A 23,514-nucleotide genomic window follows, 5' to 3' on the forward strand; every position below is an offset into this window, starting at 1 on the left:
CTATGAACCTGTGATGGTGAAATTGGGCGCCTACATTGATTATGTACGGCTAAAGACGCATGAAAGAAAAGTGAAGATACTATTATTTGCTAGCTCACGCTTACTTTCCCTGTTAGTGCTCTCTTGCAAGGTTTCTTACTTTTACCTATATCGGATACCGCTACGCTTGTTCGCCGAATGTGCAGGAGAATCAGGCAAAGAAAATAAATTTACAGCCGATTTAGTTTAGCTGCCCAAATAGCGAAATTGTGCGCTAGCACATGCCACGGTTGTGAAGCTTGCACTTTTAAACGCCTGGCTCGTTGTTCAGACATTTCATTTGCTTGAAGAATTATTGTAGCCTCTGCTCGAAGACGGCGTTCCCTCTGTTTTTGTACCGCCTACGAATGCACGCTGCCTGTAATGGCCGCAGGTGTGTGACGCGCCGGTACCTGCATGGTTGAGCACAGCTGTGTGACGACAATGTGCAATGCACAGCGCGAAGGAATGGCAGTTAAACAAGCGGGATGTTCGGAGGCGGCGATAGCGTATTTCTCTAAGGCAGTGGCCGGCAAAGCACGTCCGTTCGCGCTGTGGTTGCACCGAAATGCAATCGCGGCAACATTTTGTTTTGTTTTCTTTAGAGGTCACAGAGGTACTCGCAAGGCACAGACTAAGCGGTCGAGCGGCAGCAGTAGTACTAGCACACCAAGGGAAACCAACAGTCGGAATTAAAGCCGAGAGGCGGAAGGGCAAGCTCCGCAGCTTAATTTCTCTCCTCGTCAAATGCGATTTTCATCAGTCGTTAATGTGATCTCACCTCCTGGAAGGTTCTCAGCTTCGGCCGTATTGCCTTATCGTCCGCTGCGCGCGATTAATAAGGCTTCTGGCCTGCCTTCCTCCGTTTCTACAGCCACTTTGAGCCATTCTAAGACGGAATGCGGTGAGACGGTACTAGGTAAAAGATAAAAGCCAGCCTCTTTGAAGCACCTGCTTTGAACTGCGTATCATCGCTCCTGCGCCGATTCGCTGTCAAGACATACTAGCCTGCGTTCTCACCTTCTAGCAGTTTCACAACCGACGCTTATTTTTAAAACCTTCTAGGGCGTGGTGCAACAGTACCCCAACGCTACCCCAACGCTACCCCAACACTACCCCAACACTACCCCAACACTACCCCAACACTACCCCAACACTACACCAACGCTACGCTAACAGTGCCACAAATGTGCCGCAAAAGTGTCACTACAGCATTACCCTACAAGGCACTGGTGGCTGATCCTCGCAAGGAGCCTGACGGTTTCGTATTTCCGAGCCAGCTCGTCTCCTACGCACGGCTCATGTGCCAGCCTGGGTCGTCGCCACTCGCTTGGCGGTTTCCGCCGTACGGCGACGGACAGGCGCTCCCACGCTCTCTGCGACGCGGGTTGGCGGCCGAAACGAATCAACAGAAAGAAGTCCTCCAGCAGCATGGCGCAGCGCCGGCGAAAATTTTGCGCTGCTGCTATCCGATGTTGCTATTCATACTTTCTACGTCAGCAACCATTTATCGTTTTCCCTAACGGTCCTTAAAAGCTTTTCTAAACATCGGATGAATTTAATACTTGAAAAACAAAAACGCATAAGGTGCCAATGTGACCCATGACACTGACAGCATTCCAAAACACGAGAAGTGCAACGTGGCGCAGTAATGCACTGACGAATGCATGTTGCTGCGTGTGCTGAATTCGCTAAACGTGAAGAGTAATCATGGGCCGTGCTAATTAGACGAAAAGGCAGCGTCTCTTTTCCTCCTCTTTTCAGCTTTTTAGGCGGAAAAGATTCCAAAGTAGTCATCGCGTGTGTTTCAGACTTTCAGTATTAAGCCTAGCTGACCGTGCAACGTACAATTACAGTGAACTAGAATATTCTAGTTCACTGTAGTACAATTCTATCACTGCTTGCATGAAGCATAACGCACGGTTTAAGGAACGGTTGAAGTTTCGTGAGTACGTTTTGATTGCATTGAAGACAATTGTATCACGGCACGCTACATTATTAGCATACTGTTAATACTGAAGCTGGGTTGTTTTTCGCAGCGCGCACTAGATTAGGTAATCGAAACTTAGGTTAAAAAACAACAACAAAAAAAGAAAGGTTCATTCTTTCGCAACGGCCTCCATTCCAGTACGAGAGGCACCGTTACGACTTTCGAATGTTCCCTTATGAAAATGGAATTTGCCTTTTTACTTCCTTTGTTTTTCCTTTTTGCTTCCTGAACAGCCTTCCTATAGACTTTTCCTTTCTTTTGACTAAAGGAAGTTTCCTTTGAACTCACCTTGTTGAGACTTTCCTTTCTTTTGACAGAAGGAAGCTCATTTTTAAACTGGTCTCTTTGGCAATACCAATAATGACCTTCCTTCGTTTGTCCTCAAGTAAAGAGGAAGTAAGTTCCCTTTACTCTTTATGCATCATAACCTTCTTTTTTTGTTCTTAAGTGAAAACATACGAAGCTCATTCTTTTCAGCTCTACTTCTCGTTTTTTTTCTTTCATGAGTATCCCTTGCACTTTTTTAACTTCTGAACTTTTTAGGATAAACCAATCATACATTTATCAAAATATACACAATCGCATTCGTTTCTTTGCTGTGCAAGTAAACACCATTTTCATTTTTTTTTCATTTTATTTTGAATCCATGCTTTTTTTTTTTTTTTCATGCGCTAGATCTTATTTTTAGCGCGAGTTTCTTATCACCACACAAGGACCTAGAATATTCACCCCTTCCTCCCTTTGTCCTTAAGTGCAAAGATAACTTTCTTTTCATGCATTTCTTGTGCTTATTTTTGTGTGTGTGGCATTACTTGGTCTATGTCTTGCCCCTCTGAATTTTTTTTTACATAAAATATAACACATTCAAGAATTTTCATACATGTTAAAGAATGCCAGGTGGTTCAAATTCATCGCTTTCGCAGCCCGCTGCTTCGATGGCAATGCATGCGCGAGACGGCGTCTACATCTGTGACCGCTGCTTCAGCATTCTGACACGGTACGCAACGAAGCTCGGCGTAGGGCTGGCAGGGTTCTTCAGTATTTGGGTCGGCACTGCAGCCTGGCAACGCTTGGCTCGCAGCGACGCTGTTAGCAAGCGCGGCCTGCTTTCGTCGTGATTTAGTGCACCTCGGTACGGCGCGACGTTGACGTCGCGCAAGTACGCTTTTACCGTGGTGGCACCAGTGCGTGCGACAGGTAGGCGACGGGTAGGCGGTTATCGCAGCACCATCGATAACGGTTTCAAAAGCCTGCCGTTAAATGCACTTCACGATATGCCTAGTGCCGGATGTCACACTATTCACGAGTCAAGCTCGTTTACCTCCTATCGTAGTTTAAAGACCAGCAATTAATACGTCGGCGACGTCGGCACCATCGTGCACAAGAAGCCCACGCAGCCAAGGTTACCAAGTACTGCCAGTATAACCAACGTTCTCACGTTGAGCAAAACCAATAAATATTGACACGCACCACAAGAATTCCGCTTCAAAAAAATGAGCGCTGCTGTTGCTAGTGACAAAAATTTGCTTAAATTATTTGCGTTTGTTACGCATCACATATCATTAGTAAAAAACAAACTCTTAAGATTGTTTTTAATCAGAGTTTTTATTTTAAAAGTTTGTTAAATTTGCAAAAGTGAATTTAAAATTTTGATTGGTTCGAAATGGCGCTTGAGACTCTAGCGCTATCGTTTTCGTGAGAACAGCCGGCGGCATACTTCACTATGTATTTCATGACTGTAGGAAGTTGATTGTTCGCGTTCGCTGTGTTCGTCGTGTTTTCACAGCGTGAGTAGTGCAAATGGCCGATCACGTCTTGGTTAAATGGGCGACCGCTCAGAAGTGGTACGCATACTCCGTAAGAAACCTACAATCAAAAGAACTGCAGGCGAAACTGGTCGATAATCCAAAATACTGGAAGATTATTCAGAACCAAGGAGTGCTACATGTCCAATGGAAGGAGGGGTCGTACTCTCCTGCGTTCAGCCTCGGAGTGGGTAAGTAGTCAAACGTCTCTTGTCTCTTTTCGTTTTCGTAATGATGTTCACCGGTGAAAACACCTTCCTTTGCTACTCGCGGTGAGTTGTGTCGCGAAGTCGTTTACATGCCCGCATTACGACCGCATTGTGATAACCGGCAGGTGACAGTAGTGCACATGGTGCACGGGGTAGACAGACAGTTGATTCCGGGAATTACGTGAAATAAAATAAAAGCCTAATGAACAGAATTTGCGGAAATAAGAAGTAGAATAAACGCGCCTGCTGTCGTTACGTGGACCTGATTCTCCCTGTTTACACAGCAAATGGCATTTCTAGGTGTTTCGTGATAACAGGAGTAGGCTTCCAATTTGGGCTCCGTAAAAAAAAAAAATAATAATAATTCTGTTCTTACCGTTTGATTATTGAAGCTGATTTAGAACAAGTTTTAAAGATGCCCATGGTGCTCGTTCCGAGACAACTGGCAGTGTAGCAGCGAAACGGACGCTTTCACAGCTGCAGGCGACTGAAGTTTAAGCAGATAAAAGCGCCCAACGTTTTGTCGCATTCATTTATTTTCATGTTCATTTCTTTGTTTCTTTTTATTGAAGCATCAAACATGCTTCCTTTCTTCGCTACCAGCCTTTCTCCAGAAATTCGCGCAGATAGAAAACTTTATTTCAAAAAGAAAAAAAAAGGAAAACAAAAGAAGTGTGTGTGTGTGTGTGTGGGGGGGGGGGGGGGGGTGCAGTGCATGGAGTCGCCATTCCAAGACCGCAGTGGCCTGGGCTGCCGCTTTTGCCTGAGTTACCAGACTACGCTGGGTCGCTAGGTCAGAGCGTAGCAAGTCAAGCAGTGATATCAGTTACCAACAGCATAATGCTTAGTGGGTGGAACAGCACGAAAAGACGAAGCACACAAGAAGAGAGTGTGTTTCGTCTTTTCGCGCTGTTCCACCGACTATGCAATTGTACCAACTCGCCCAACTGTCCATTCTACTTCAAAGCATAATGCTGCAATGATTTTTAGGTGCCGATCTAAAAGTTGCTCCCAGTGCATGGGGTACGGCCAACAGGTGGAAGAGCACCGCTCTCTCCACTTCATTTTCAATGCTGCCGTTGCGCTTTGCCACTAGTTCAGGACGAGGTTGTCTGCCACAGGATCGCGTGCTCCCTTTCATAAAGCTCACGACTGTACATGGGTACAATCCCAGTATTCATGGCCGCATTTCAGTGGAGGTGAAATGCAAGTTGACTGTGTACTGTATGATGTCATTTGCACATTAAAAAACCCCAGGTGAGCCCACCACTACGGCATCCCTCATAGCTTAGCTTAAGTCGCTTTGGGACATAAAACACCATGAACCTACCATAAAGCAGAGTGGCTATGTTTTACGGTATGCGTGGGAGCTCAAACTGTTTTTCTGGAAATGCATCCTTTGTTTTGTCCACTACTGCTCAAGTGGGCAGAATGCCCACTTGAGCAGTAGTGATGCTGGATGGTGTCAGCTCGCAGTTAAACATTACCGTGTCCTTTTATGTGCCAAGGTTTGCTCAAGGGCTGATGTTCCTCCTTAAGAAGTGTTGCTTTGAACCCTAAACAGTGTCCATGCTACGTTTCTCTTGTCAGTGGTCTTCATTTGGTCACTATTTTGCTAATCTCATGTGTGGAACCAGATATCTGCACAATGCGTTATACTGAATAATTTTTGTATGATGCATTTGAGTGCAAATACAATTTAGTGAATAGACCTTTGCCACATGTCGTTTTGCAGGAAAACTGCAGCTGTTACAAAATGTCTAAGCCAACAGATGCAAAAAAGAGAGTCCTGGAGCTTGAGGATGAAGTGGAGTCTGCAAAAAAAAAGAATGAAGAAATATAAGGCCGCAAGAGATGAAGCACGTCATATGCTTGGTAGGTGATCGCTTTTTTCTGAAGCCATTGGGAATGCTGATCTCCATTGCCATGAGACTGAAATAATTTGCTCTGTCACCAGATGCTACGTAAAGCATAACAAATTCAAGTGCTAACTCTTAAATGAATAAGACCTCTTGGTCTGTAGCACGTCCTATTAAAAGCACCAGTAAGATTATGTTGCTGCAATAAGGTTCCCCCTACACTGAGGATTAGGATTGGTGTTCTTCCTGTATTTGTCTTTGCAACACATTATAGGTGGTGTACAGTAGTGCTCAGCTACACCATGGCGCTGCTGCATGACGCCACCGACCACCATGCTTGCAGTGCACGTAGCAGATGAACTGCTGCCACTCCTGCTCTGCAAGCATGCTTTTTTTGTGTTACAGTGACTTGCGTGTCACATGTCATTGCTTGGGATCGGCATGCATCTGAGATTCAGCCTGTTGTCGTATGTGATAGCTGCATGAAAATGCATGGTAAACAAATGCCACTCAAGGTGAGCACCTGTGCTGGTTTGTGCTGCTCAAGCCGAGGCCGAAAAACAGGCGCGGGATCGGTTTCCTTTCTGTTCTGGAGTGGTCGGTGACAACAACGCTACAGTGAACCTGGAGAGCTGCATTAGGTTCAAACACATTCACGGGGTATAAGTTGTAGCCAGATGGCTGCGGCAGGTCTGTGGTGCTCTTGCATTACTGTGGACGGCGTATCTGAATGGAACCCTTGATTCCCTCAGATTTTAACCTCAGAGTCTCCTGCAAATGATGAGGTGCATCTAGAATGGGCGCAGGAGGGACACCAAAAAATCTAAATTTGTATGAAATTATCATATGTGGCCTCGTCCTGTCTTGGACGTTGGAGTCCTTATGGCATGCGCTTCATTTTCCTGTGCCATTTTGGTCACTTAGGTGGTGTTTTTTTTTTTTTTTTTCCACAACAGGAAATTTATGCTTGTCCAAGCTCGGCACCTAGCTCAGCAATCTGCCTAACTTAACTCGGTCACTACACCATGTTAGCAAATGTCGACACGAAAGACAGACACGAGATAGGTGAAGCATGGGCTATCGAGTATCAGCTACACTCGAGTGTCAGCCTTTGTCCAAATGTATGGCGTATTGCTGCCGCCATACATGTATATTGCATGCTGACCTCTTCAAGGCCCTTGCTACCGACAAACTGTTTCAGGGATGTGATCTGACTGACTTCTGTTAAAGCGCTCACAGCTATCTCGGCATCATCATCCGCACCCATGAATTCATTCTAAGCAATAGCAGCACCCGTCAGTTGCACTGTAGTTACAACGTCCTCCGCAGTTAATTCAATCCAGGCATTTGCACAGCGAACAAAGAGATCAGAAGTGGGATGTCAGCATTGGCTTCATCAATTGCTATCAGCATCCCCTAGATTATGTACCGCTGATAGGGCGCCTTGAGTGCGTGAGTGATGTCAGTGTCTAGCAGCTAAATTTTGAATGGCGCATTTGGTGACAGAAAAGGGTTGGTCATGCAGTCAAGGGCAAAGAAAAGGCTTTTCTCCTGTGGTGAATGTTACATGGGCTGCTGCTGCTAGTGATGAAATAGTATGTTTTGTTTCAGCTTTCCTTTTTTGTTTTTTGTTTTTCAGATGTTGCTGAGCTGGTCAATCAGCTGATGGAATCCGTTAATAATGCTGCGTGTACAGCACAAGCAGTTATGCCGCCAACCGAGGCTCAGGTTAGTTTCTTTAGTCTAGTGTCTGCATGGTTGTCCTCATTACTGCCTTTCTCGATGAAACTTTTTTAAGGGTCACACAAGAACTTGGTTCTAGCTTTATGATAGCATTGCCACAAGTCATGCACTTCCATTGAGAAGTGTGCAGGGATAGGGAAATGAGGAGCTCATTATCCATGTGAATGAAGTCAGCAGTCACTGAATTCAGAGATAGGCAAGAAGCAATGCTCTTTATGATTGGTTGGCTCTTAGGGTTTAATGTCCAAAGCGGCTCAGGCTATGAGAGATACTGTAGTGCAAGGCTCCGGAAATTTCGACCACCTGGGGTTCTTTAACGTGCACCGACAACACAGAGCACACGGGCACCTTGCGTTTCGGCTCCACTGAAAAGCGGCTGCCTTGACCAGGATGCTCTTTATGAGGCTGGGCTCACAGACTGCATAATTAGTAGCATAATGATATTTTAAATGAATGTCAATTTAATAGAAACGACAAAAGACAGACTGCTATTTTCTTAAATTCGTCAAAACAACCATGAAAAAAAAAATCCCAACTGCTTCCTTTCATTTTAGTGACTGTTACTTCATTCGTGTGTACATTGATTTGGAAGAGTTTTTGTGAAAGCTGTAGTGATCGGAAGTGCAAGGTTACTTTTGTTTACGCTTCCTGTTGAGCATACTTCGCTTGGGCTATAGAGCAAAGCCCTTTTCATCAGAAAAGCGATTTCCATTAGCTTGTTTAATATTCAGCAATTTCTTAGGTTATCGATCTCGGAAGGCCATCTTTTTGCACTACAACTCGAATGACGCAGCTGGTGCTCCTCTAATCAGTCATTTTAGCGACTTGGGCGAGTCATCATGGTATTCAAGCTAATGTGCAGATAATCCACTTGCACCTGACAGCCACCTGCAATGTCACTCTGGCAAGTCAAAGGCAATTAACCACCATGGTATTGCCAGGAGGGTCTCCTTTGAGAAGGAGTTGTGGCTTCTTAAGCTGATCCAACAATAGTTCAATTTCACTTTAACCCCTTGAGCACTATTATTTCGAGATTTCTAGCTAAAATTGCTAAAAATTAAGATATCAATAAAGGCCCCATTACATGAAAATTTGTTGTCTGTGGTGTGAGTGAAACATCAAAAGCATGGCGCTGGCAAGTGGCATGGCCGAACACACATTCTTCGATGATTTGTGTGGCTTAACGAGACCACATGATATCCAAAAGTTAGGAAGAGCTGCTAACTCCAGTCGTTCATTTGAGGTGGGAAGGTGAAATACGAATCAACACTCCAGTGCTCTTCAGTGCTGAGCCAGGCTTGCTACACCTAGGCTACGCAGACATGTTGATACAGCTTGGTTAAAGCAGGGCTTTATATGTTGGGTGGTAGCCTACACTGGTCGCATCATACCCTTAAAGGCGGAGCTTAAGTGTCCCTTTAATTTTTATTTTTACTGCTGGTTTCTATTGGTAGTGTAATAAAAAAGGAGGCATCCGAGACAAAAATATTTGAACCGGAAACTAAGTCAAATGAGTGCAGTGAAGTTTATTGCTCATTACGTGAAAAATCAACTGCCCGCCAATAAGCAGCAATCTAGTCGAGTAACATATAGCGAGGTAACTGGAAATGTTCTACAAGGGACGACCAAGAATGGAAGCCCAGGGGGTTTCATCGGAATGCTGTAAATTTTCATCCACTGACACAGAACTCGCAATAGTATCGTCTGAGCTGTCATCATCTTCGTCGGAAGAAGTACTCATGTCATCACTGTCGTCTTGGCTTCCCATAACAATGCAAAAATTGGTGTCTGAGCCATCTTCGGATGGCGAGGATGGCAACGAAGAAAAGCTTCTTTCCCGCGCTGACGGGCCAACAGTGCATGCGTTGCCTCTACCAGGCACCATTTTTTTCATTAAGGCTGCTTAAAAGGCTTTCAAGCGGTAGAACAAAAAGCAGTTAACAGGTCAGTGGTGCCATCTGTCAAATGGCACATGACCTAAGCCACAGAGGAGCGCTGTACTCGCCTAAAACTCTCAGGGTGAGGGTCTATCCTGCAAGGACAAGCTACACTCGTCCAATATGGCTTGAGGGCAGCTTCACAAGGACGAGCTGCTTGTCCAAAGCGCTTGAGGGGTTAAATTATGAAAGCTACCTGTGCAAGCTGGAAACTAAATGTTGCCTCAAAGTAGCACATACAGAGCAGGGAGTGCATGCTTTTACTAAACCTTCATTGGCAGTTTTTTTAATTGGTTGAGCTTCTGATGTACGAAAAGGATGTTAGTATTTTTAAACAGGAGGTGACAATGTGGGCACTGTGCTCTGTCTAAATTGGCTTTTAATGGCCTTTGCAATGTTAATGATGAGTAAATCTCTTTATTTTCTGACTTAAAATCTGTTTTTTTTTTTTTTTTTTTTTTTTTTTTTGAAATGCAAGCATAAATTAGGTCATTAAAAAATCTCTTATTTCTTGTTTTTTCTTCTGCTATAGCAATGCACTATTAGCGCTCAATCCTTTACGGGGCATTATGTGCCCTCTTTTTGGCTAGTTACCTTAAATACATAGTACACAATTGTCAGGTTACGCTAATAAAAATGTTAAAAGATGTTTGGCATCATTCAAAATTAGATCAAAACACTGCTCGGGAAGGTGTCAAAAACATCAAATAGTTTTCGTATGCCTTCATTGTTGTACATGTTAAAGTACGGCTTCTTGAATGTGTATTTTTACTTGCAAGCAAATGACCTTAATTATGCATTTTGGGGTTTCTTTGAATGTCTTTAAGCTGGTCTAAGTTTTTTGTTGTTTGTAAAGCCCCTTCATTTTCTTATTGCATATCAAGGAATATTATTGTATGTTACAATACTGGTCATAGTACTAATATTTGCTTTTTGTTCTTGCAGGTGCACATTGGTAGCAATATTATGGTAAATCAGCAGTTGATTGACCGCAAAAAACTCAGTGCGGGCAATCAAGCAACAAAGTTTGCGTGTAACTTGGTGCGGGTTGTGTTCTCACCCGAAGAACTGGAAGAAAGCTCACTCTATGGCCGTGTCTGCAATGCCTGCAAGGAAGAAGCTCCAAAAAAGGCACTGGGCTGCCCAAAATTGGATGCTGTTATCTGTAAGTCCTCGAGCTCATAGCCTGTGCATGTGATGCAAGAGCATTCTGAAATATTGTCCAAACAGCTGACTTTTCAGTGATGGTCAGGGCCATAATGCTTGCCTTAATGCATAATGCTGTGGTGCCTGCATGGCGCTCACACTGTCCGTGCTCTGTATATTTAATTTACAAAAGCTAAGGAAGGCTGGATGGACTCTAGCTTGTTCATTGCAGCCATGCTTCTGATGTTTTTTTTTTTTTCTTTTTGCAGCCTACACCTGCTTGCTCAATGGAGTACTGGCCAAGGTGGTCACCGGCAGTTGCGCATGTTTGCACTGGGATTGTGGACAGTGATCCAATTTTTTGTCACAGGGTCTTCGAAAGCAGGCCTAATTGCAAGGCCTAAACAGAGGAAGTACATCTATTCAAATAAATATAAGCTCATACAAACAAATGTTTCAGTCTGAACATACTTCCTTCGAACATCCACCAAATATCCCATAGTCATCATTCCTTTGAACTTCCTTTGAACCAATAATTGGCCACTGCCTGTGAACTCAACTCAAACTGACAACGGTCTGTTCACTGGGAGCTCAAAGGAAATTCACAGGAAATTCACAAAATGGTCAGAAAAAGTTAATTCACTGTGAATTCAAAATCAGTAGCCAATTCTCAGTTCAGAGGAAGTTGCTTCCTTCTGACTTTTTTGAGTTCACATTGAACTCAAAGGATGTTCTCATTTTTATAAGGGTTGCAAAACGGATATCTAGGTTTCACCTTGTTACAATATCTATACGAGGTCGTTGCGCAATGCTGGAAAGTGCGCGTGATTAATTAGACGGCGCTTTCGGAGCGAGAAGCGGACTGACGCTGAGGCGGCTCGGGGTTGTGTGCGTGCAACCGGAGTTTGCAGAGCGTTTCAACGACCTCTCTTCTAAAAGTGGCCGGGCGTGTCGAGTGATCTCGCGATTCCAGTTGTGCTTTGCGCTGCTTCGTATTTTTAGGAAAGCTCAGCTCGTTCCGGGAGGCTCAAGAGGTAGAAGAAAAGAAGATGGAAGGAGACGTCGGAGACGACCTGCTGGCGCAGTGCTGGGAAGAAAAACGACCCCAGGTGAAAACAAAGTAAACTAACAGAATAGTACTCTGCGGGAGGGGGCAAACGGCTCGGTGCGTAGGTGTTAGAAAACTGCTTTCGTTACCAGCTGCGGCCCGTCTCGAGAGGTTCTCACACTTGTCAGTGGTGCTTGCCATCGACCTCTTTCGTCTTCTTTCGTAACTGCGGCTCACTTGCGTGCTCTGAGGGTGCGGGTCCAGCCCTGTCGTTTACGGCTTGCGTTGTTGCCAAGCCTTTGGGTCCCGGCTTAAAGATCCTTGCGTGTTCGCCCCCACGGATCCTAAGTTGCGTAATGAGCTTCTAAATGACAAAGGCAGCGATTTCCTAGTGGCCCTATACGTAATAGACGAAATAAAATAAAGCATGGAGCCACACTTAGAGTTATGGCTGGCTTTGTGCGCTCGCGTTACGGGCCGGAATACGGATCGGACGAAAGTCACTGCCTGTGCATGATACGAACTCTTCAAACAGTTAGCGTAGAGGGAAAAAACCGGGGAACGAATTCTTAGTATGCAAAGATCCGGAAAGTGATCTAGTCAATGACTGCTTCCATAGTTCGTCTTGCAGGCCCCTGTAAAGGGCTTATGCTCTGTATCCTGCTATTCTTTTCCGAATAACTCTCTTAATTTTATGTGTTTCTCCTGAGTAGTTTCGTCCAATTTTATTCTTCATTTAGCGCACAGTAGCCGACCCGAATGGGGTCGTCGAGCTCTTCATCTTTCCTGAGCTTTTTCATTTTCACTTTTTCACTTCCTGTCTTCGCGGAGTGAGAGTTAACCGTTACTGCCTCCAGCTTGGCAGTGTGATTTTTGTTTCTATGGCTTGACTGTGCGCGATTTCAAGGCGCAGAGTGTGGAGCTCTCCATGCCACGCTAATCGAACGTAGAAGAGTTTCATCAATACGTGGGCTGGCCCAGATATAAACGTTTTTGAAATGGCACGAAAGTCTCTACAACGAGCTAGATGTTTCTTCCCCTTATCTCCTTGCAGCAGATTCCGCCCAAGTACGCAGTGACGTTGAAGAGGCACTCCCATGTGGCGAACGTCGGTCCACGAACGATTCATTGATTTCTTTTTTACCCTTTGCTATTTGTGCACGAAATGCTCCAGGGGCCTTCTCGATCTGCACCCCCCCCCCCCCCCCCCCCCTCTCTCTCGTTGCGATCAGAAATGAGCGCTGACAGAAGGGAATTGCGTCGTCTTGGCCAGCGCCTTCAGCACGCGAAGATAAAGCAGGTTCTCTTTGCGAAGCTTTGACACTGTGCAAAAAAAAAAAAAAAAGAGAGAAAGAAATAGAAAAAAAAGGCGCTACTGTGCTCTTATGACAAAGGCCTGATCAAAGCCCTAGCTGGCGTAACCAGCCACTGTTTGCGTTCCATTGCGAGAATGCGAGTTTGCGTTCGCACTTCGAGTTGGGCCGTTTTCGGGCTCTCTTCTGTGTCGCGTTTCGCCCGGGTCGTCGTTCTGTTCGTGAAAATATCTACTCCTTTCATTTGTAAGCTCCGTTTGTTCACAGAAGGAAAAATAAACGCAGATCTCTGGTGTCACTAAAATTGACAGCGTTGGGTGCACTCTTTGAAAAGGAGATTAGAAAGCGCTGCGTTGAAGTAAATACATGGCACTATTATTCTAAAGTCATTGCACTTGTCGCAACTACAACGTTATAAAAGAATAGCTCCAAAGCGACGCGAGTTAAGATATGAGGCATAGGATGGGTTATACGATATACGATAGCTAGCATCGGGCTAAAAGCCGCTAGCCAAGCATGCCAAGATGGCATAGAAGGTTTGGAGGAAGCGGTGGGAGCTGGAAGAGATGGAGGATGTTGTTCTTCCATCAATGTTGGAGATGAGCGCACGTGTGTTACGCATTCACTCCTCTTATTTTCGCTCTACATTGTGGGGCTGAAAAGCGCTCTGTGATGCCAAATAACGTATTACTTACCGCGGAGCATCTTAACTGATATCCCAGGTACTGGTCCTTTTCTTATACGTAGAGCTTGCGTTGCATCATAGTCGAGCTTCCCATGCTTCATCATCATCATCATCATCATCATCATCATCATCATCATCATCATCATCACCATCATTTCATCATCATGGCACTGCAGGGCGCATAGGCCTCTCCTATATTTCTCCACTTAACCCGGTCATGCTTAAACCCCTGCTTAAACGCAACACATGTTCGGAAAATGTCAGCTGCCTCGCACTCGGAAGGATGCTTTAATCCTTGCAGCCTTTCTCTTTCCCCCGACAGCTGGGCTGTTTTCTTTGTTTCGCACTTTTTTTTTTCGCTGCGTGAGATGTAGCTGTGCATCGCTTGAAGAGCCAGCTTCTTTGTTCTACTGCTGTCGTGGAACGATATCTCAGTCGTCGCGCGAGCATCATCGTCTCGCTTTTGAGTATCTTTCCGTATAATGTGCGTACCTTGATCGGCCATGGCCGCATGTCTTGTGTCAATAGCTCTTTGGTAGCCAAATGGCCATTGCATCGCATGAGGTGCGTTTTTTGGCAGTGGGGAAAAGTTTTATTCGGAGCAAAAATAAGTTCTACCTACACTTACAAGCGCAACATCTGCGATAGGCATTCATGCTTAGAAGAGGGACGTACTAAGGCAAGGTTGTGCATATGCAAAGCCGATTGCGTAAGACTCTTCGAAGCAAAGTTTTATAAAATGGAGTAGATATGGGAGCAGCTGCACCTCCGAAACGATGCCAGCGCGACAGTGAAATTTCCACCAGAGCATCATTGTGTGTGCCACTGCCAAGAGACTTGAGCAGTACGATCCACGGTCCTGCCTTTCTGAGATGGAGGTCGAGGTTCTTGCAAGAGCCGAGGTTTTTGCGAGGCTGTTAGGGCTACATGGTGTACCACGTGAGGTATCACACTCGGGTCCACATCGGGTGTCACATGGTGTGCTACTGGGGCGTCACATTGGAGGCCGCATTGTTATTTGCAAGATGTCGTTTTCCTGCCACCAAGCCTTCCGCAAAGGAACGGACGCGACCCACGCTGACTAAAACAACACATTTCAAGTAGTACTGAGCTTATTTAACGAGGCCTGTTGAGCACAATGCACATAGGTTCCTTGCATATACTTCCACTCTTCGTGATCTGGAGCTACTATTTTTCCTGAAATTTTCTGCCTCACTGATTGACTGACTGATTTTCATTTTCTTTTCGCAGTGTGCGCGTTCGATGCATGCGATTTGTCTTCATTTTTTTTCTCCTTTTTACATTTCCCATTTATTCTCTGTGTTTTCTTTCGGTGCTTTTTGCCTTTCGCATAAGTCAGTCTGCCCCGCCTACACTTTGTTTCTCTTCTTCGCCACGGTTCTTGCAGTCTCTCGACCCGTTTAAGTAACTTATCCGGCTTCTCCAAATTAGGCCGTGCACTTCTTTAAATTGTGCCAGCAGCTTTCAATCTGAGCTGTTTGAGCCGCTTCGGTGCTCTACTGTACCACCTACGCCGTGCCCCTGAGGCGCAAAAAAAAAAAAAAAAAGCCGACATCTGCGTGCCAGAAGTATGAGCGCCGAGGGGGCGGAAAAAAAAAAAGAACAGTTCTCGGTGTACCTGTAAACTCTCTCTCGAATCAGGCACTCAGTCAGTGCGTAAATCCGCGTAGGTGATTGCAAAACGGGAGCGGTTTTTTTTTTCTTTTTTTTTTTTTCCAGCATTTTGGGAGGCTAAAACAATGTTTGTCACCGGCATAGCAGCTTAATGTCTGGTGCGCTTTTAAGTGCGCGAAATCGAAGACAGGACTTACAAAGCAGGAGAATAAAAACGACCAGCGCGTGCGCTGAATTTTAATCAATTGTTTGTGGGCCGAAGCATGGCAGATATAAACACACAGTTTCTAGGTAGTTTAGTCGATAGTTCATTCAGTCGAGACCTTTGAATTCGTTGGCGGTGAAGTGTATATTTGCCAGGTTTCTGCGGAAGAATAAGAGTCCAGTGCGTATCGTTCGTCCTGTGCTTTATTGATTTTTTCTTGTTTTGTACCAGTTTTAAAATTACTGCTTGCCACGTGCATATTACGTAGATGTGAGAGGCAACGCAATATCACAAGCAACAAGACATTCTTGCTGTATATATATATATATATATATATATATATATATATATATATATATATATATATATATATATATATATATATATATATATATATATATATATACATCGTACAAATAGTAGTTTTATCAATCCTGGTTCTACATTGTCCCCTGCCGTGCGCGTGAATTCGAAGCAAAGAGGTGGGAGAGCCATCAAATAATTGTGACAGGCAGCGTATCGCAGCGTTTGGGGGAGTGGTCTCTGACATAGTCGGTTGCGTTACATGTTTTGTAAATCACCACTACAACGTGTCTGTGCAAGGAAAACATATTTTCAGTTTGTGCTTTTTTTTTTTCCTTTTTTTTTTTCCTTTTTTTTTTTTTTTTTTTTTTTTTTTTTTTTTTGTCCAGAGTAAACCTACGTTGGCTTTTTTACATGACAGACTTCCCAATATGGGTCGCGGCCGCCACTCGATCAGGAAGACACAGTATGCATTGACGGCGGAAATAAATATGTTTTTTGTTTTTAACTTTCTTGAGTGCTTCAAATAATAATTCACTGGTTTAAAGTCTTTTCATTGCTCCTTCGAGTGCGCTTGTGCACTCCACTCTCATTTATCCAAAGTTGGAATATGCAGCAGCCAATAATTAGGACCCACACCATAATTAATTCACAAAACAAAATTAGAGGATATACAAAATCGTAGTTATATTCGCCCACATACGCTGGTAATCTTTCGCACGTATCACAGAAGAAAACAAAGGCGCCGTTATTCTTCTACTTGTTGACCTTCGTAACGTTTCTAGACGCTGTTTGAGAGATGACGTTAAACCCCAAAAACCCAACCAAACCAGATGCTCATTAACCAGCGCTTAAAAATGCAGTGATCGCAGATGTCTTATCGCTTTAAAGGTGCCGTACAAGTTTCAAAATCATTTCTTTTTGCCGAAACTGTGAACGATTAAAACGACCTTCTCTAATACACTGTTTGTACCCCCTGCTTACAAAGGCTCATAAAAAAACTGACAACCATGAAAACATGCTTACCCGTGTCTCTTCACCATTGTCACGCACTCTACTTAGTGGTTGTTTCCTGTTCCACGCTCTGCCTTTAGCCATATTGCTTCTGATATTAGCCGATATGCAATCAGCTGGAAGCTCTTTTACGCACAGCAACCGCCTTCAACGGTTAATCTTGATGCTTAGCCTGATTCGCATTTTCAATTCTGAAAAGTCATTTGAATCTGTTTTTACGGGATTTGTTATCTCTACCATTGCGCCTGTGTCTTCTATATTCATAGATTTGTATATTGTTGTACTGCAATTGGTTGTTACGATCTGTACGGCATGCCATATTTTGTAATTAACCACTACACATTCTCTTTTCTATACGGTAACTATTCTCCGGTAATGTTTTGTACCTTTGTTAAAGACGTTATTAGGCATACACATCCCGCCCATTACCTCATTTGTGATGCTCTTGAGGTGCAAAAATAAATACAATGGGCATATGCACCCCGTTTCATACATCATTTGTGATGCCCTTTAGGCGCAAAAATAAATAAATAAATAAATAAATAAATAAATAAATAAATAAATAAATAAATAAATAAATAAATAAATAAATAAATAAATAAATAAATTTTTTAAGGGACTCGTGCTTATAATCACACACTAAAAAAGTTTCGAATTACACCTGACTAGCATTGGGACAGTGTGGCGCGCCCTTACATAGTCAGAAAATGACGTCGTCTAGATTTTCTTTCGGGACTAGAAAAAAAAAAAATCTAGGAAGAATAAGGAGAACCAACGGATGTGGCCCCAGCCAATGCTGCGGAAACACTTTGCCTTGCTTCCGCCACGTTTCGCTAATCCTCGTCTTTCTCGTTGTAAGCAGCTCTGGCCCCTGGAATCCTACCCGGACCTCCATCGTTAACAGCAAAAAGGGATCTGCGTGCGCCGGTCCCTCCGTCTGGGCGAAAAGAGGTCTTGTGCATGTTTGCCAGTGCTGTTGGTTCGCCGCGTGTGACGTTAATTAGTGCCTGCTTCCGTCGTCGGGTCGCATCATCCGGACCGTTAGCGCCGCTGATTACCAGGCACGCGAACCACTGGTGGTGCCGCGCGCACATCTGCACGACACATTGCGATACAGCGCCACCACCCGTCGTCGCCGTCGTCGTCATCCACGCGATTGCTCAAGCGCCGTGCGACGCATTGTCTGACAACACGGCAAGTGTACAAAACAGAAGCGGGACCAGCTGTCAGTCGAGTTTCCGCTCTTTTGTTCTTGATGGCAGGAAAGCTTCTACGGGCATTGTCCTGACACATGTCATGGCTCATTCATGCTCGCGGTTTTGCTCCCTGTACTTGATCCATGCCTTCTCGTAGTGTTGCTCCTGTCGTTTCCTTGTGCTGTTCTTGTCTTCTACTCGCCTTGCTCCTGGACCTGCCCCGGGTCATGCTCATGGGAATTTTCCTGGTCGTGCTTATGACACTACTACATCCGCTGTTCGACTGTCGAAACTGTTGCTACTGAATTGCTTACCGGACGAAAGTTGTGATTCGTGCGATCATTCCTTGAAAGTAACGCGCAACAAGAATATGGTGTCTCTACATAACCATTTTCAGTTTTTTCTAAATTAAAATTTTAGCGTTCTTTCTCTCGCCACGCTTTTTATTTTTAAAGCTTTTGTTGTCTGACGTCCCTCGCGCGGGTATCAAGCCGCGAGGCTTTTGGTGTGAGGGATTTAAGTGCAGGTTTATTAAATAGCATACCCGCGGCAGGCGGCTGCCATGCGGGAAAATTGTTTTTCCAGTCTACGATGGCCACCATTTCTTCTTTCATTTTGTTGCGATCGCTCTCTAGCAGATCCTTTCGCGAAATAACTTGGTTCGTCTACCTTATTTTCTCTGTGACATTGAGGGATGCCCAGAGCTGATAAGAGGGAATAAACCGGGTCTATATAAGAAAGACTATGCTTCCTTGCTGGGCTGCTTAATTGGAATTCTTGCGTTGATGGGCCGATCCATTCAAATAAAATTTCGGTATGCCCAGCGAAGACTGGCAGCGCGCTCGGGGTTTGAGGAACTGAAGCTAGTTTGCCGTCCCGTTATTCGTTTTGTTCTGTGATCTAAAGAAGGCAGGAACTAAAACAGGTGCTTGGGCGAGCTGGTAATCCATGAGTGCAGACAGCGCAAACAAAGTTTTGGACACAAGGCAATGACGTCGCTGTTGTCATCTGCGGCTATAGATAGTATGTATCTATTTATGTGAACGTAATCACGTTTTCTCCTGTTGGTTGCGCCCATGTGTATATATTTTCACGGTACAGGCAATAAAGCTTCAGTTAAAAGTCGGCGCTCGTTTGTGTCCTTCCTACGTGTCCCAGTCTTTCTGCGTTCTGCACTAAGCATAGGGACGTAAGTGCAGCTACTCTGGAAACTTCCTCGAAGCTACTTTTACTACTTGCCACTTCTGTATGTGACTAGTGCTATTTGTGGGTAGTCCCATTCATGCCCAGTTTTGATCATGGACAATGTGAGCCGTAGCTAGTCGCAGAAATGTGCAGTTATGATATAGCTAATTCGATCTCTCCATGGTCACTTTTTCCGATAACCAATTTTTCTCTTGCAGTTATGCCCGTATCCAATTATGCCTGCCGCCGATTTCGTATACCTGTTCATTATGCCCGTTGTCATTTATGCACTGCTTTTCTTTGGCTAATATTAGCGGGTGATTTTTCTACTAGATAGCTTATATGACAGTAGTTTCTTTTCTTGCCTTTTTACGCGCTTTCGCAAGGGCAATTTCCTCAGTTATCGGCTTCTGACCAAAGTACACTGAAACAATTCCTGCAGTTCCATCCATGAATGGCAACCATCATTCTGGCAGCGTTCATTGTCGTGCCCTCAGGTACCTTTTCTTTCCCGTTGACATTTTTCTGAATCCCTTCGTTCCCGCACGCCTATTACGGTGACCGATCGAACTCCTTGCCCGACCAGCGACGTGCTGCGGTTCTCGATACAAAACCCTGCAGCTGTCGTTAAGGGAAAAAGGGAACGGAGTCCACGCGAGGAGCACTGGCTCCTCCTTCCTGCCGGTTTCCCTGCGACCCTCTCCACACTCTCCATGGGGAAACATGCCTAGTCGCGGCCGTGACGAAGTCACATAACTGCTTCTCTCCCTACGGCTCTGCGCTTTAATTGACGTGCACGCAACATGGCTTTTCCCAAAGAAGCAAGGAGATTGAGCGGTAGGGTCGACCTAACCTTTCTGAGAAATGTCGTTGGCCTGGGCCAGCTACAAGCAAGCAGGACTGAAGATCAAGGACGCCTAACGGAGGAGGCACAAGTAGTGGTCGAAGGGCAAGAAAGATGAGAGTCGTAAACATTGCAATGCTTCACTGCCCTGGAGGGGCGTTCGATAGACATGGAGGGCTGTTTATCTCATTGTGCCAGTCCTTAAACCAAATGTGCTCTTTACCGCTTGCCCCGTAGCAGTATGAGATGCCTGTACTGATGCAACCGGGGAAGAGGCAGCCTTAATTTCGACATCTCATGTTTAACTTTTCGAACCAGAGCCGAGCCCCGCCGGCGTGGCGCAGTGATTACGGCGTTCGACTACTGTGTCGAAGTATGCGGGATTGAATCCCGGCCTCGGCGAACGCTTCTCGATGGAGGCGAAAAGCAAGGCGCCCGTGTGCTGTGCGATGTCAGTTCGAAATTTCCTGAGCCCTCCACTACGGCGTCTCTCACAGCCTGAGTGGCTTTAGGATGTTAAACCTGACAAACCAAAACCACCTCGAACCAGAGCCGGTGCCAAAGGGTGAGAGGGCTCAAGACAACTGCAATCGCTCAAGGCCGTCGAAGTGGAAGAAAACAAAGATAAATTTTTTTTGCAATCCAGCACCAAGCGTCGAGGACACTTAATCTAATTATGATTTACCTGAACTAAATAGCGAGATCCACGAAGTGATCGCCTTCTGGGCGGCTACAAAGCGCGGCGTTTTCACGTAGCTGTGCACGTGCGTGTGGTTGCTGCTTTGGCACATTGTTGAGTGCACATTTTTTGATAGGGCGTCCGCTTTTGTAGTTTGGGCTAAAAACTCGAGTAAAATTCACCTCTGTACTTGAGATAATCAAGATCACTCAGAGGGATATTAATACTGTTTAACCTGTTTCCAGCAGACCATGTCCGTGTCGCGTTTTCTTCTTCAAAGCCTTCGAGGACATTCCCTGGTTTGAAGTTTTCGATTGCCCAGCGTGTTAAACCTGGCCTGTGTTGGGTGTTTTTGCGCGCAAAAGAAAAAAAAAAAGCTGCATGTTGGACAGGATTTAGCGCCACGAATGTGAGACAACACGTATAACCACGGCGTGGGTTTGTGGCCCTGTGTTTGAGCCTACGAACTACGCTCTGCGGAACAAAGGAACACCTTCTAACTGCCCTTCTTACTTCATCGATGCTGAGAAAGACTAGAATTTCATTTTAATTTTTTGGCAATGGTGCTGCGCAGAAACCGATGAAAGACTTCATGTTCCTCATTTACTAATTTCTTTCTCATCACGATGGGATTTATCGGAAGGATGAAGCCTACGACATTTCAGTTGCATAAACACCTTAGTTGCTTTCTGAGCCAATATGCGACGAACGTTTCAATGCCGTAAACCGCAAAGTTATTGTTCTCGCTTTGCGAGTTGATTTTTCGTACTGTGATACTTGTAGCTGTGCTAGCGCCCTTTAATAGTATTTGTAAACATCACATAGGACGCCAGCTATTCTTATCGCCTGTAAACAGTTGCACTGTGAGTATTTATTGTAAGCAAAAAAAAAAAATGAAGGAAAGAAAGAAATAAACGAAACGGTCTATAGGAGTGTTTTGAATTTCCTGAGCATTTTGTTGTCCAAGGGTGTCTAGCCGTTTTTTTTTTTTTTTGTTTTTTGTTTTTTCCTTTCCCGAAACAAACCGATCTGCTTCGTAGCTTCTGGGGACTAAGGAAAAAAAAATCGAGCTAAACCGCGGAAAAAAATCAATGGAAATATCTTCACAACGAGCACTGTAAAAACTGTCCACTATGCCCAAGCGACCGACCGACCAATTGACCGACCAAAAGGCGGCAGAGGAGGAAACGCTTTTCATGCTGGTTCTGCTCTTTCTGAAAACGCGAGTGAACGCCGGGTAGTTATAACGAGTACGCAAACGCATTGCTCTCAACGACCGATGATTGACGGGCCCCGGAAACATGTTTTTACGAGCATCGGAAACGAGCGCCCTTCGAAGAGAAGAAGGCGGAGAAGAGGGGAGGGGGTAGGTGAAGAGGGATCAGAGAACTGGTGTGAGGGAGATAGAAAGGAGAAGGCGCTCGAAATTCGCGTGTCTGCCAGTGGTTAGGGCGGAATGTGCGATTTTTAATTCGTTTCTTATCGGTTGCTTCTTTATGTTAGAACGTTTTCAGAATGACCGCATTTTAACCGCTGCGGCAACAGCCAAGTTAGGGAGTTCATTCCCAGACAGCACAAACCATGAGCCAATATTTGTACTATGTTGGTAATGCACTATGTACGGCCAGACATTTTCAACGTAGTACCAATATTGGGCCCACCGTTTGTGCTGCGTGGGTTGTGATCAGAAAGTTTCAAATTGTGGTACGTGGTGAAAAAGCAGGTTCGGACAGAAAGTAGATCGGATGGGAGGAAGGCACTGATTTAGGGAATTACACTGAAGCTTACTCCTCTATTTCAGAGCCTTGCTTTGGCGCGCAAATATTTTTGCAGCGACCAACACTTGATACTTATACAAGCGCGGGCGCTCTTGTATGGCAGAGCTGGGCTATTACGGGCGAGCGCTATTGTTCGCTCGTTAATAGATGGGGCCCTGATGAGACATTGATCCATCGGCTTCTCTTCCGTACATGACCGTCTGCGCTGTTATTTTCGTTTTCTTTTGTCTTTTCCTGTGTTCTTTTTTTTTCTTTGGAGTGTGAACGTGCTCCGAATCATATACTTGCTTGCTCCGAAACAGGAGCGCCAATGTAGAAGGTTTCGATAAGTACAGTGAAGAGAACTAGCGTATACGTACCTCCAAGGACACGAGGGCGGCTTCTTGTGATTCATTTTTCCATTGACACTTTCGTGTTAGTATTGTGGAAAGGAAGTTGTTATCAGTGTTCGTTCATTGATTGCCGCATAAGTGTGAGTGACGTCACCACTTCTAATTTATGTGGATAAGCAACGCAATAAAGACAAGTTCACGGGCGAGCAACACACAACTGCTCACGTACAATAGGGAAAAGCCGTCATCAATCAAAACGGGGAAGTAATTTTTTGTTGCCAGCCGACATAGTGTTCATTTTTCTATTGCGGCTATCGCACCATCAGGGTCAAATAATGCGCGAACGGAATACGGGAGAAGAAACTTGTGATCGGAAGATTTTATTGATGGATGTTGTAATATAACTGCTATTTATTTTAACTTCGCAGATGTAATGGCGATTGATCCTTGTGTCGATGTACTAACGATCCTAGTCGATATTTCTTTTACTAGGGTTACGTTAATATTTTCGCGCTAGCTTTAATATTGACAGCGATAAAGGTTACGACTACGCGCACAAGTACTGGTCATGCGTGCACGAGAAACTTGAG

The 23,514-nt window shown here is 44.8% G+C and overlaps 2 protein-coding genes across 4 annotated transcripts in view; both read left to right on the forward strand.

The window, feature by feature from the left end:
• The window catches only part of LOC146197272 (uncharacterized), a 296,134-nt gene that overhangs the window by 51,935 nt on the left and 220,685 nt on the right, over positions 1 to 23,514 (forward strand). The gene's annotated exons all lie outside the window — the stretch shown is intronic.
• On the forward strand, positions 3,767 to 11,313 carry LOC146197273 (uncharacterized). Its single transcript, XM_084599065.1, has 5 exons — positions 3,767 to 4,004; positions 5,758 to 5,897; positions 7,521 to 7,609; positions 10,507 to 10,726; positions 10,977 to 11,313. The coding sequence occupies exons 1-5, from the start codon at positions 3,961 to 3,963 to the stop codon at positions 11,057 to 11,059; spliced, it is 576 nt and encodes a 191-aa protein (XP_084455191.1). The 5' UTR covers positions 3,767 to 3,960; the 3' UTR covers positions 11,060 to 11,313.

The sequence above is a fragment of the Amblyomma maculatum genome, chromosome 3 (assembly GCF_055883805.1).
Source record: "Amblyomma maculatum isolate TAMU_Amacu chromosome 3, ASM5588380v1, whole genome shotgun sequence".
In the NCBI taxonomy this organism is placed as follows: Eukaryota; Metazoa; Arthropoda; class Arachnida; order Ixodida; family Ixodidae; genus Amblyomma; species Amblyomma maculatum.